Here is an 11,655-nt window from a genome sequence, read left to right on the forward strand (position 1 = left end):
AGCTAGTAATTAATGAAAAGAATTTTCAGTGTGCCGGTGCTTGGCGAACCCAGCACTGTTAGTGGCCTTAAAATACTCTTTACAAATTAGTTTAACGATTATTTCAAACGTCTGTCATATTTCCTGGATTACATGGCCTAAAGATCATCCTGACGTTACTGAAAATCCGGTGCCGTCGTTCGTCATGCTTCCCTATACGACAAGAAAGAATAGCCTATTAACAGCGTATATTCAAGAACAAAAATGAACGAATAAAAACGCGATTTTTTCACAAAACGCGCCCTTCCGTAATAAGAATCACTCGCATTTGAGACAAAAACATCAAAGCTCTCTTGATTCGTCACAGTCACCAAATCCGAAGATGAATTCCGGAAATTTTCACAAGAAGCTGCGATCGTTCTACACTGGAGATAAAAAAATATTGAATTCGAAGTATTTTAGGCTTCTTATCGCGTGAAGTTCAGCACTGTTGCAGTAAGCAACATGTGCGGCACTAAGGAAGTCTTCATAGATAGTAACAATATACTTCTCGCTAGTTTTCCCACTGCCAAATACTCGGCAACGAAGAAGACATCGTAAGCACGTTCCCCAGGAGTAAGAAGAAGAAGGCGACGAAGACGTTTCTCTGGCCGGTCGCCGGCTGCAAGACTGGTTATGTCCAGGTCACCAAGCACAGACGTCAATCAGCCGCAAGAAGGGTGCATTGCCGACAGTGGTGCCTCATGGTTCGTGAGGACCACCAGCCGCCTCCGCTTGCTCAACGTCTTACACACTACGCGCAAGAAGACCTCGTCGACCGCTGTTGCTGGCTTGCCGATTGCAAGCCAAAGTTCACCACTCTTCAACACGGAGATCATGTCCGAAGCAACGGAGACTGAAGACAACCGCAACGCAAAGCTTCCGGGTGCAACCTCCGCCAGTCGCCAGTCGCCAGCCGCCAGTCGCAGTTCCACGTGGCTCCCGTTCAACCGGGAACATGCTGATGAAGGTAACTCGCCGCTAGCTTCCGAAGAAAGCGCCTTTTCAAGAACACGAAACGCATCTCATACCAACGCGTTCGTTCGCAAGAAACCACAAATAGTGGCCAAAAGTAGCGGGGAATGTTCTTCCTTCAGCGATATCGAGGACATCGACGCAAACAGCGACAAATGGAAGACATTCGGGCGCCCTTACTCCTACGAACAGTTGTTCTTCCTGGACGCAATAGCGAAAAGGAGCTCGGAGTGTTCTGACAACGATGACAAGAGCGTCTGCGGCAGCATTGTTCAGCGAGCAAGCAACCCAAGGACTGGCATCGCGCTTCACGACGAGGCGCTGGTGTCGATTCCTCCGGGAGAGAGCAGATGTTCCGGCTCTAGGAGCTCTGCGTCGAGAGCAGATACGGATGCTCGGTCGTCTCTTGGCACTTTGTCCGAAAAGATCGCAGTGCTGCGTAGGATGCAGGTACCGCTCACGGAGGCCGTCGAAGAAACGCCTGCAGCTCATGAACACTGGAGCGCTAGCGAGCAGTGGCCATTCGGGGCAACGGCAGACGTTTTCAGCAACGAGTCGATATCGGAGGGGGCATCGCAGTTTGAGGAGCAGGACCTCAAGGAGAAAATTGCATCCTGGAATCCTTCCCAGGAAGATGGCTACTGCCTGTCGATGGCTGATGGAATGTTCGAAATAGCTGGCCATGAAGAAGCGTCTGACCCAACACAGGAGTGCACCTTTCCGTCTTCTCAGCACGCGTCTGATATAGACAAGTCAAGCACGGTCCTTGCTGGAAAGCTGTGTACTCCACGTTCCGACAGTTCTTCACGCAACAATGCGACTGATAAAAATCCTTACGAGAACCTTCAGTGGCTCACTGAGGACTATGATAATCTGCCTTTGGAATCTCCGCTTCACAAGGACCATATGTTCAAGAGAAATGAACACTTCTATCCTCTAGATACACCAGGCGTTATCGCTGTGATTGACTCTGCCGCTGAAGCCTTTTTGCCAGAGCCAGTATCCTCGCGGAAAGCGCTTGCCTCCCAGCCACGCTCTGTGGTTGCGCAGGCTGCAGCTTACAGCGGCGACGAGACGCCGCTTTCCACTGCAGCCTCGCGCGTGGCGCCTGCCCGTACCGAAAAGAACAACGAACCTGCATTCTTCGAGATTTCACGCGAACTGTCACACGACGTGGATCAACCAGATAGTAAGCATCGAGAAGAGATTCCTGTCGCCAGCAGCGTAGTTTTGACGGCTGCTAACGATAAAGAAGAAAGCGGGAATAACGACCTCGCGAGAGTCGATTCCTCTAGCTGCAAGTATTCGGGAGGTCCTCACGACCAAGTCGAAGCGCAGATAAACGCAAACGACGCAACATCTGCGCCCGGCGTTGTCAGCGCAGGAGTTAGAGGCGCTGAGGTGACGAGGGACCTCTGCGCAGATAGCAACGGTGAGACAACGAAGCCGGCGCGCTCTGTTTCTAGCAGAAAAGAGAACAACCTCGCGCGTCTCGTGGAATCACTTCGTTTTGTCGACGATGTTCCAGGCGCCAGTTGGGATATAGCGCCTTTGACCAGCACCAAGGGATCTGCTCTGACCGCCCGAGAGTTTGACAGCGACGACATAACTGTCACGGAAAACGGTGACATCAGCATCTGCATCCGGATGTCGACGAGGAGGAAGTCCGCCATGCTATGGCCGTTCGGTGCCGCATCACTCAGCCGACGACCGCCTTCGCCCCCGCAGTGACAGGAACTGAAATGCATAAGAATGCGAGCACTGCAACAACTCTAGGCTTTTTATAATTTTAACCGATGCCCGAAGTCACCATTCCTCCGCAAATAAACCTCTAGTTATCAAGCTTGGTGGAGACCACAGTTATAGCTATTCGTGTCTTCACTAAGTGGGGGATAGCAATCGCGGTGCCATGTGGACTACACGGCTCTTTCTTCCTTTAGCTGCTACCATATTAGTTCTTCAAACATTGCTGTCAATAGCAGCATATTACCCGTTACTTGCGCGTGCCTCGCAATATTCCTTTTGCCCAACTGATGGGTCCAGTGGACATGATTTATTGCTTTTCTGGCGTTAACATGCTGTCTGTCTTGCAGCAGTATGATAATCGATTTTTTGCTAAAATATTTGCCTGTATCATCCGTGCTGCGTCACGGTAAAAAGCTGCGGTGTTCCAGCTGAGGCCTATATCAGCATTGTACGGCTGCCTCCTCTGACGGGAACACTGTATAGTGTTCCACTTCAACCTCTAGAAAGTTGAGTTCCAATAATCTCGAGCACAATATCACTGCCCTTCAGGCGACTTTTCTTTCGGTGCTTCGTAGAATGCCCTTCTTAAAGACGTTGTTTTTCTCAGGTATCTATCTAGGGATCTGTCATGGAACTGAGCAACGCTGCCATGCTTTGCCGCATTGATGTACACTGTCCGGTTTCATGGGACTGCGCTGCGCCATTTCCTTTTGTCTCTAGAGCAGTTATTTGCTTAGCAATTTATGACAGAGAGAAAGTAAAACTACGGGACGATCAGACATCTGATGTGACGATTCTGCAAAAGCAGTTGGATTTACCCTTGATGATCACTTTGCTTTCTCTAAGCTGAGGCTTCAAAGACAATTTTTCTAGAGGATGAAGGTTGGCAGGGCGGGTGGCACTTTTGAAGGTTGGAGGATTCGCTCTCCGAGGACGCAGACAGGGTCAGACGGCAGAGTTGGAATCGGTACGGCGGTTGCACATACCTCGAATGACCAAGCAGGCCCCAAACTATTATGCGGAGTGCAGCAGGTGCAGTGATCTGTGAGCAGAGAGAGACGGGGAAAATGGCTGTGGTTTTGCTCTGGTTAAACCTGGAGTGACGTGATAGCTACAGCTGGCCGAGCGGAACTCGCTCAGTCGGATTGCAAACTCAGTCTTTCGCCGCTCCGTTTCTTCTTCTTCTTCTTCCCCTCAAGTAATATGGCACATACCCACGTGGGGGGGATTGGCCAAGGTATAGAGTAGAATGCTCCGTTTCCCTGGGCGTACCTTCTTCATCTTCGTCCCTGGACGTGGATTCACTCCCCCCCCCCCCCCCCCCCCCCCCCCCACTCGGTTTCGCCGGCGCGCCGCGCCGCCGGCAGCTGCTTCGCACCACGTGACCAACCACTTGACCAGCCATGACGGCGCCAGGCTGAAGGCTCGAAATGCTAGCGTAATATAGCTATCTCTACAAAAGTTTTGTCAGGGTCGCCCGAGTTTGTCGAGGCAGTAGTGAGGGCGACAAACTCGTAGTCAAGACGACCACCTTCGTGTTGAGTTGCTTCCGAAGGTCGTGTCGCTCCACTCAAAATTGTCGTTAGAATGTGGAACTTCAAGTTGTTTTTTTTAAAATGCAGGGGGTACTTAAGCGCCGCCTTAAGGGTATCACGCGATAGCGTAATGGACCCAAATTCCGATATACGCAGAAGAATGCTCTTGCATTCGTAGATACCCGAGAGTCATCATACCTCTCCTGGCGCAGTGGTGCAGCGGTTAAGAGATGCGCCACTGCCCTGCGATGGCAGGTGCTCCCAGCGGTAGACCTTGTGCGCCCCAAGTTGCTCTTCCTGAGCACCCAATCATTAATTTAACTGCAACGGTGAGTAGTTTGCTCACTATGCGTTGGGCAGGTTGTGATGACGCCGCAAGGTCACTTGCCTCCTATGTTGCTCTATGGGGACCACCTGCCAGAGCCATGACCGTGATTTTTCGCTCACAGCTAGCACAGACACTGGATTTTCTGGTGAACGGGGTATTTTTAATGCGTTAAAACAAGATAGGCCACCTCGCATGAGGACAGGATCATCTAAAGCGCTAGAAAAGCTAACTAAGCCGGCCATGCGAACTTTTCTAATCCAGGAACACACAAGTCACTTGAAAGACCGCAGTTTGCTATTCCAGGAACTCCACTTTTATCACGATGTCTCAGTGATTGTGGCATTTTGCTATGTGCATGATGTTGCAGGCAAGTGTGCAGAGATTCCAGTACACCTTAGACAGCTTCAGGCGCTCAAAGCTTTACCGGATAAGAACAGTCTAGCGTGTCCCATAACCTTCACGTAAACTCAAGTGTTAGGTAATGAATTGGAATGTACGCCTTCTTAACCTGTACTTTTTTTTTCTTTTGACTGTTCTCCGCCTCTTCGCACGAAAGAATGCACTTTTTTCTTTAATAAACACTACGGCATCAAATGTTCACACACTCATCTTTGCTCGTCCACGTGTCAAGGTAGGGAATTCTATAGCGACCTTTATTGTCTCCAACCAATATGGGAGGGGTAGGGCTACGGGTTCAGCTGGGCGCCGCCGTCCTTCCGGCTCTGGGCGAAGTGCAGGAACACCTCGGTCAGGCTGACGTCGCTGACCAGGTACTCGGAGACGAGGCCCCCGGCACGCATCTCTTCCATGCCGGCGAAAAGCCGGTGCCAGGGCTGCGCCGGCACGTGGAAGCGCAACAGGGCACCCCCCTGGTGCCGCCGCCGAAGCGAGCTGCCCGGGAAGCGCACCTGCAGCTGGCGCGACACGGGCCCTGCAGTGGACAGAGCGTGGTAGGAGCGAGCACGCGCCCATTACTAAGACACGGGTAGGACAGGGGCGTGGCACTGCTTTTTAATGCGACAGCACTACACTCTGAACACAAATACGCTCATATGGGAGTAGAAAGGGAGTAATTCCGTCCTCTGGCGCACTCCTATTTATAAAAGGGAGTTTACGACCTTTTTGCTCCTGTTTTTTTTTTCAGAGTATAGAAGCTTTATCACGGAAAAAAAAACCAAATGGCCTGTCATAAAATCCGCTGATTGGTCGAGACAGTTATGATGTCATCATGTCACGTGAAGTGCCACCTAATACACCTATCACCTCGCTCGGGCCGCCCTCCTCTTCCACCTACATCGTCGCAAACAGAACACTCGATCATCAAGGAAAAAGAAAACGGCGCTGTGGTCTGTCATAAAATTCGATGACTCTAACGCTGTTCCATTCCGCGCATGTAATTAAGTGTTCCCATATATTTTGTTTTCGATTCCTAGCTTTCATAGGCGGCGCAAACCTCATTTAATGGCACTGCCTCAGGCGAAAGGCCTGAGCTAAATGGGTTTAATTAGTGCGCTCTTTTTCTAATGCTCTGTGGCTCTATCCCCCCCGCACGTGCACTACACAGCACATGCCACGACCTTCGGCGAAGGCGTTATAGTGTCTTTCCTGGGTGCCCAGTTCTCCGCACGTTAAAAGCAATATACCTTGAAGGCATATTCGCTTGCCTTGTAGGAGGGAGCGAATATGACAAGCGCGCATACTCTTAGGATAGGTATTTACTTTTAGGCAAAATGTGGCGATTCAAGCATGTGTATGTTGCATGAGGCCGATAAAAACCTGTCTTTCGTGTGCGTGTGGAGATTGATTGAGCAAGAACTAATTTTCCCCTTTGTGCGCATGCAAGTGACATTCGCGAAACTGTTGCTATAGCGTTGTAGAGAACCCTACCCAACAAACAAAAAGAAACTGAAGACAATAGGAAAGAGAAATTCGTAAATAAAGCCATACAGACAACCTGTATAACGCATCAGGGTTCACCACATCGCTCCATTGATGATCTAGCGCTGCGTTTAATTTTATCGCCTCGTATTTCTTGGGAGGTTCCTGAACGAAAAACTTCTCCGCTGCGGTACGGTAAAAAAACAGTAGCTGAAATTCTTAGCAATCATAACCTATGCTTTGAGCAGTTTACGCCTTTTGCTCCAATTACAATATACTCCATAAAAAAAATCGGCAGGCATGGCGCTGCATTTATTCAAAAAAGTGCTCCCGCGCGAGAGTTCTGCAGAAACACCGCGCGCGGCTGTTCCAATAAATACAATCTACAGTAAGACGTAGAACGAGCATGCTTTAGTATAGTCATTTCGTGTCATCGTTTATTATCATAATGGCAAGCCAGCGTAGTGATCCACGTGCCTTTCGGATCTCGTGTCCTGAACTAAGAGCAACGCGTACCTGGCTCCTGAGGCGCGCAGCGCAGGAGAACGGTGGCGCCGCGACCGATGTCCTCCTTGAGCTTCTGCGTGGGACCGATGCAGGCGAAGCGACCCTGGCGCAGGATGGCCACCCGCGAGCACAGCGTCTCGCACTCGCGCATGCTGCATACCAGACAGCATTACGGTGCACGGGCTGTTCGAACCTTCACTACCAACTCCAAAGCCGCTGCGAATGCGGAAAGACATTCGTTATCAACCTCAGGGCTTGCTGTCATTTCCGGCAGAACGCTCGAGCGACCAACACACCAGGCGACCGAAGTTTATGCTGCGGAACGATGAACACGCGTGCGGTCACACCGAAGGTAACCAACAATCTACGCATTGTCGCAGATGTTTCTGCAACAAGCGCATGTCATTTCTACTCAGTGATTTTCCATGCCGAAACAAAAACTCCCACAGTAATACCTAAAATCCTTATATTGCAGGCCCTTTTTCCCTGCAGCAGCCTGAAAACTTCGGCACTTTGGAAGAAGCTGGACAATGCTCTAAAACTCCGTAAAAAATTAATTTGCACCACATTTTACTCCTCAATCAATTCCAGCATTCTTGGACACCAATTTCAATTGTGAGGCAACTGTGGAATATTGTAAGGTACTGTTATGAAAATATTGAAGGTATTGGCCCATTCTTATGATGCGTAGCAAAATCTTTCTTTTAAAGTTTTCCCTTCGCTCTCGTCAATAACTTAAGTCTGCCATAGAAAACCAATGGAACGTTTTCGACAATAGCAAAAACGTTAATAGCAAAGAAATGCAAGCCTACCGAGGGGAGATCTGCGGATATATTGATTGTTACACTGTAATCTTACGATATATGAAACAGGTGCGTTCATAGGTGCGTTCATAAACTATTATACGCTGAAAAATGCGCTTGTTAAGAATTCCTGGACATGCCCTGAAAAAAAAAAAGCCGGAAAAATTCCCCAAACGGAAATTCACTGTTTCCAATTTCAACGAAAGGCTTGCGGTGTGATATAGAAAAGCAGAGTGAGTACTGAATGTTTTGGTTCAAATAGCACTATATAGTGGCCAGAAGACCATATATCTGTCGGTCCAACGCACTTCTAGAACTTCCGCAGAATTAAAGTATTGCTTCTCACTTACGATCCATCTTGACTACCCCGATCCCCAGGTGTGTATCGAAACAAGAACATGGCAAATGAGCTGTGTTCGACCGTGAACGGCACCATCTCGTCCTCATTTCACCCACCTCAAAAACCACGTGCGCCATGGGAAATCGCCTGGTGAGGGCCTAGTAGGGTTTGCATTCTCTTTCCCAAGCAGTTCACTCCAGAAGAGGCGAGCACAAATTCGGGGGAAAGCTTGCACCCATTGGAAACCGGGGGTACCCGGTGGCACTGGGGATCTAAACCCACACCTCCCTAATAGGAGTCGGATATGCTCAAGCGACTTGGACACCGCTGCGGTGCGGAGGCAAAATTCTGGAGTACAGGATGAACGAATCAAGCCAAAAACAAGGGTGCTGACCTCTCTTTTTCATCAAAACAAATATCCGCGAACGGGATAATACGTAATTATGTAGCCTTCTCCACCCTATCTGCCCTTTGGTGCAGTGCACTCCGCATGGGTATCGCAACTAGCTAGAGCTGTGATGGAGGAAAACGCTGTCACTATTCACGCTCTACAGTAAATTATGAGACTCAACAAGCTGTTAAAACTAAAATGTGTCAGAGTAAGTAGGTCAAGCAAAGGATTGTGCTGCAGCTGATGATGGTTGTGGTACCGGATAGGTTTTAATTGCCCGAAGGCAGCTTGGCCAAAGAGCTCCATGCACAAGGCATTTTTTTTTCTACACAGGACTGGGTCATAGAGCCAGTTTCCGAGTATTTAACAACAAAGGAGTCGAGCACAAAGGCCAGGGGAAGCTTGTATACTCGTTGTATCACCGGTAGATACCTGGTGGCCGTGGGCACTGAACCGCGCTCCTCCTGCATGTGAGGTAGATGCTCCACCGTTGCTCTCAGGTCACGCAAAGGAGCCAAGCTTCCTCAAGCGTCTGACCTTAGTGGCGACATCGGCCCGAGCAAATGTGCGTTTGACCTATCCATCAGCTCCATACTCCAAAGCGTGGCTTAGCACTGTCTCCTAGCAACTTTCCCGGGCTATAAGTTACAAAACATGCAGAAAATCGGTCCACCCACGAACGGTGCCGGGCAACTGACGCACTACCAGCAGACTTCGCCAGACACTTTGCGCAGTGGCGCTTTTTTTCTTCATTTCTTTTTTTTTCGCACAGCCCTATGTCTCGTCTACTACTTTCTTTCGTCCGTGTGCACCTCCCAGGATGAGGTCCTCCAAACACGACTTCGCGCGGCATGCACAAGTACCAGTGCGAGGTGAGCAGGATGGCGAGGTCTAGACGCTGCTTGGCGGCGATCAGGATGCTCCAGATGCGCCTGCGCGCAGGCGGGTCCACAGCGGCCGTCGGCTCGTCCAGAAGCACAACGTTCGGGTTCCCCACGAATGCCACGGCTAGCGACAACTTGCGTCGGGTGCCGCCGCTGAAATCGGACAGTCCACTGCGTACTCTCTTCCCGTATCAATACTCCCTTCGCTAGTTCAGTGTGTTACGCCGACATTTTCCTCGGTCTGTGCGAAAATATGTTTAATGCGTTAGCATTACAACTCCCGTTATCGCAAAAAGTGTCCGTCGTTGACGTTGGCATGTGATGCTTCAGCGGAGAGAGAGAGAAATTTCTTCAATTTCAGGGAGAGGCTAGTGAGGGAGAGTGAAGGAGACAATTGGTGGCGAGAGGAAAACGGTGGTCACCAATCAGAGTCGAGGGGTGGGAAGAGTGGAGAGTGCGTGCGCTGCGTCACACGGTGATTTATGGACTAGATCAGGCCACTCCTTCGCACGGTCTGAACACGTCAGCGGCTGCTCTGTGCGGGGGGAACTTCAATGCTAACGCATAATCTGCCTCAGGAATCGTATTGATCGTCTGTGATTTTTCTTTCCTACCTGCAGAGGGAAATGGGCAGCGTGTTGTAGTCGGATACAATTCAAGAACGAAGCAGCTTCTGAAATCTAAGGTTCGACGAAATCTCGTCTGGTCGGGTGAATACATTGGCGTGGAGTGAACAAGACTTCCGTGTGGAAGTCGAAACGTCCTTCCATCTTGACAACACCTTTTGGTCGGCGCTTCGTTATTTTCGCCGAAGCAGCTTCTCCTCGTCAAAGGAGCGCCTTCCAGTCAATGGCGTCGGCCGATTCTCAGGACCCTGCTAGCGTGACAATGCAGGGAAGGGTCTACGCCGACCGTGGAGGAAGGGGACTATCCCTTTTCACCTGCCACACCCTGCATTGTGACGATAGCAGGGTCCTGAGAATCGGCCGACATCATTGACTGGAAGGCGGTCCTTTGACGAGAAGCTGCTTCGTTCTTGTGATGTATCCGACTATAGTACTCTCTCAAACTGCGTACTGATGATACGCTTTTCACAGCTTTTAGCTAAGCGCGTTGTGTGAAGTGTTTGGATGTTATGAAAAATGGTGCGCTTAATGGACCGACGTCGGACAGAGCACAGCATCCCGATACGTTTAGTCGCTTCGTCCATACTATTCCATCTTTTTTTCGTTTTGCTGTGGGTGAAAGGATGGGCAAACACTCGGTGAGAGGTTAAGGAAATAAAAAGGGTCGTCCAAGAACTGCTTAAAACAAGTACCCTGGGAGTAAAACAAGCGTTGCACACACTAGGACAACCTCGAGTATAGTGCTCTCAATGCAACACGAATCAAACAGCAAATTTTAGTGGTCATGGTGAGTGCTTACGCCCTCACACAAACCGGTAAAGAATATATCAGAATATTTTTTCCTAACCTAAGCAACGGTCAAAGTGTAGCGTCGATAATGATTTACAGACAGCGAGGAAGAAAGGAGGAAAGATATTATCCGAAGTACGCGTCGTCGCTTTTACAAGCCGGCTGAAAGCAAAGTATAGATAACGTTGAAGCCTCGCAATAGAGTCCCTTGCACAGAACGGATCCCCGCTCCAGCGCTCGCGTGCCGCACCTGTACTTCCCGACGGTAACGTCAGCGTACTGGGCCATGTCAACGAACTGCAGCGTCCGGTTGACCACCTGAGGCAAGTCGGCCTCACAGATTCCACGGAGACGGCCGAACAGCGCCAACATCTCCCGCCCAGTGAGCAGGTCAAGCGCCACGTCTGTCTGAGGACAGTAACCGATGCGCGCCTGGTACTGCGCAGATGCCCAGCACAAAGGAACCGTTGCTTTACTCCCCCTTATGAACAAAAAATACGCGCACCGTGCATCTAATGTTGACCTCACAGATGTCCACCAGAACACAAATACAACTGCATAAATAGTTCATCACAAGAAGCATCACAAAGTGGTCGTGTGTGAACCAGGGCCCTAACTGACCTCGAGCTGTGGCCCCTAACTGATGCGCGCCTGGTACTGCGCAGATGCCCAGCACAAAGGAACCGTTGCTTTATTCCCCCTTATGAACAAAAAATACGTGCACCGTGCACCTAATGTTGACCTCACAGATGTCGACCAGAACACAAATACAACCGCATAAATAGTTCAGCACAAGAAGCATCACAAAGTGGTCGTCTGTGAACCAGGGCCCTAA

At 50.0% G+C, this 11,655-nt stretch overlaps 1 protein-coding gene across 1 annotated transcript; it reads right to left on the bottom strand.

Moving 5' to 3' along the window:
- Positions 1–5,242: 5,242 nt before the first annotated feature.
- On the bottom strand, positions 5,243–11,425 carry LOC144128683 (ATP-binding cassette sub-family A member 7-like). The gene is made up of 4 exons (XM_077662284.1): positions 11,071–11,425; positions 9,385–9,558; positions 6,997–7,139; positions 5,243–5,533 (listed from the first exon to the last, which is right to left on the bottom strand). Exons 1-4 carry the CDS (start codon positions 11,190–11,192, stop codon positions 5,289–5,291), a joined length of 684 nt encoding a protein of 227 aa, XP_077518410.1. The 5' UTR covers positions 11,193–11,425; the 3' UTR covers positions 5,243–5,288.
- Between the last annotated feature and the right edge of the window lie 230 nt (positions 11,426–11,655).

Source organism: Amblyomma americanum, chromosome 4 (assembly GCF_052857255.1).
Source record: "Amblyomma americanum isolate KBUSLIRL-KWMA chromosome 4, ASM5285725v1, whole genome shotgun sequence".
Classification (NCBI taxonomy): Eukaryota; Metazoa; Arthropoda; class Arachnida; order Ixodida; family Ixodidae; genus Amblyomma; species Amblyomma americanum.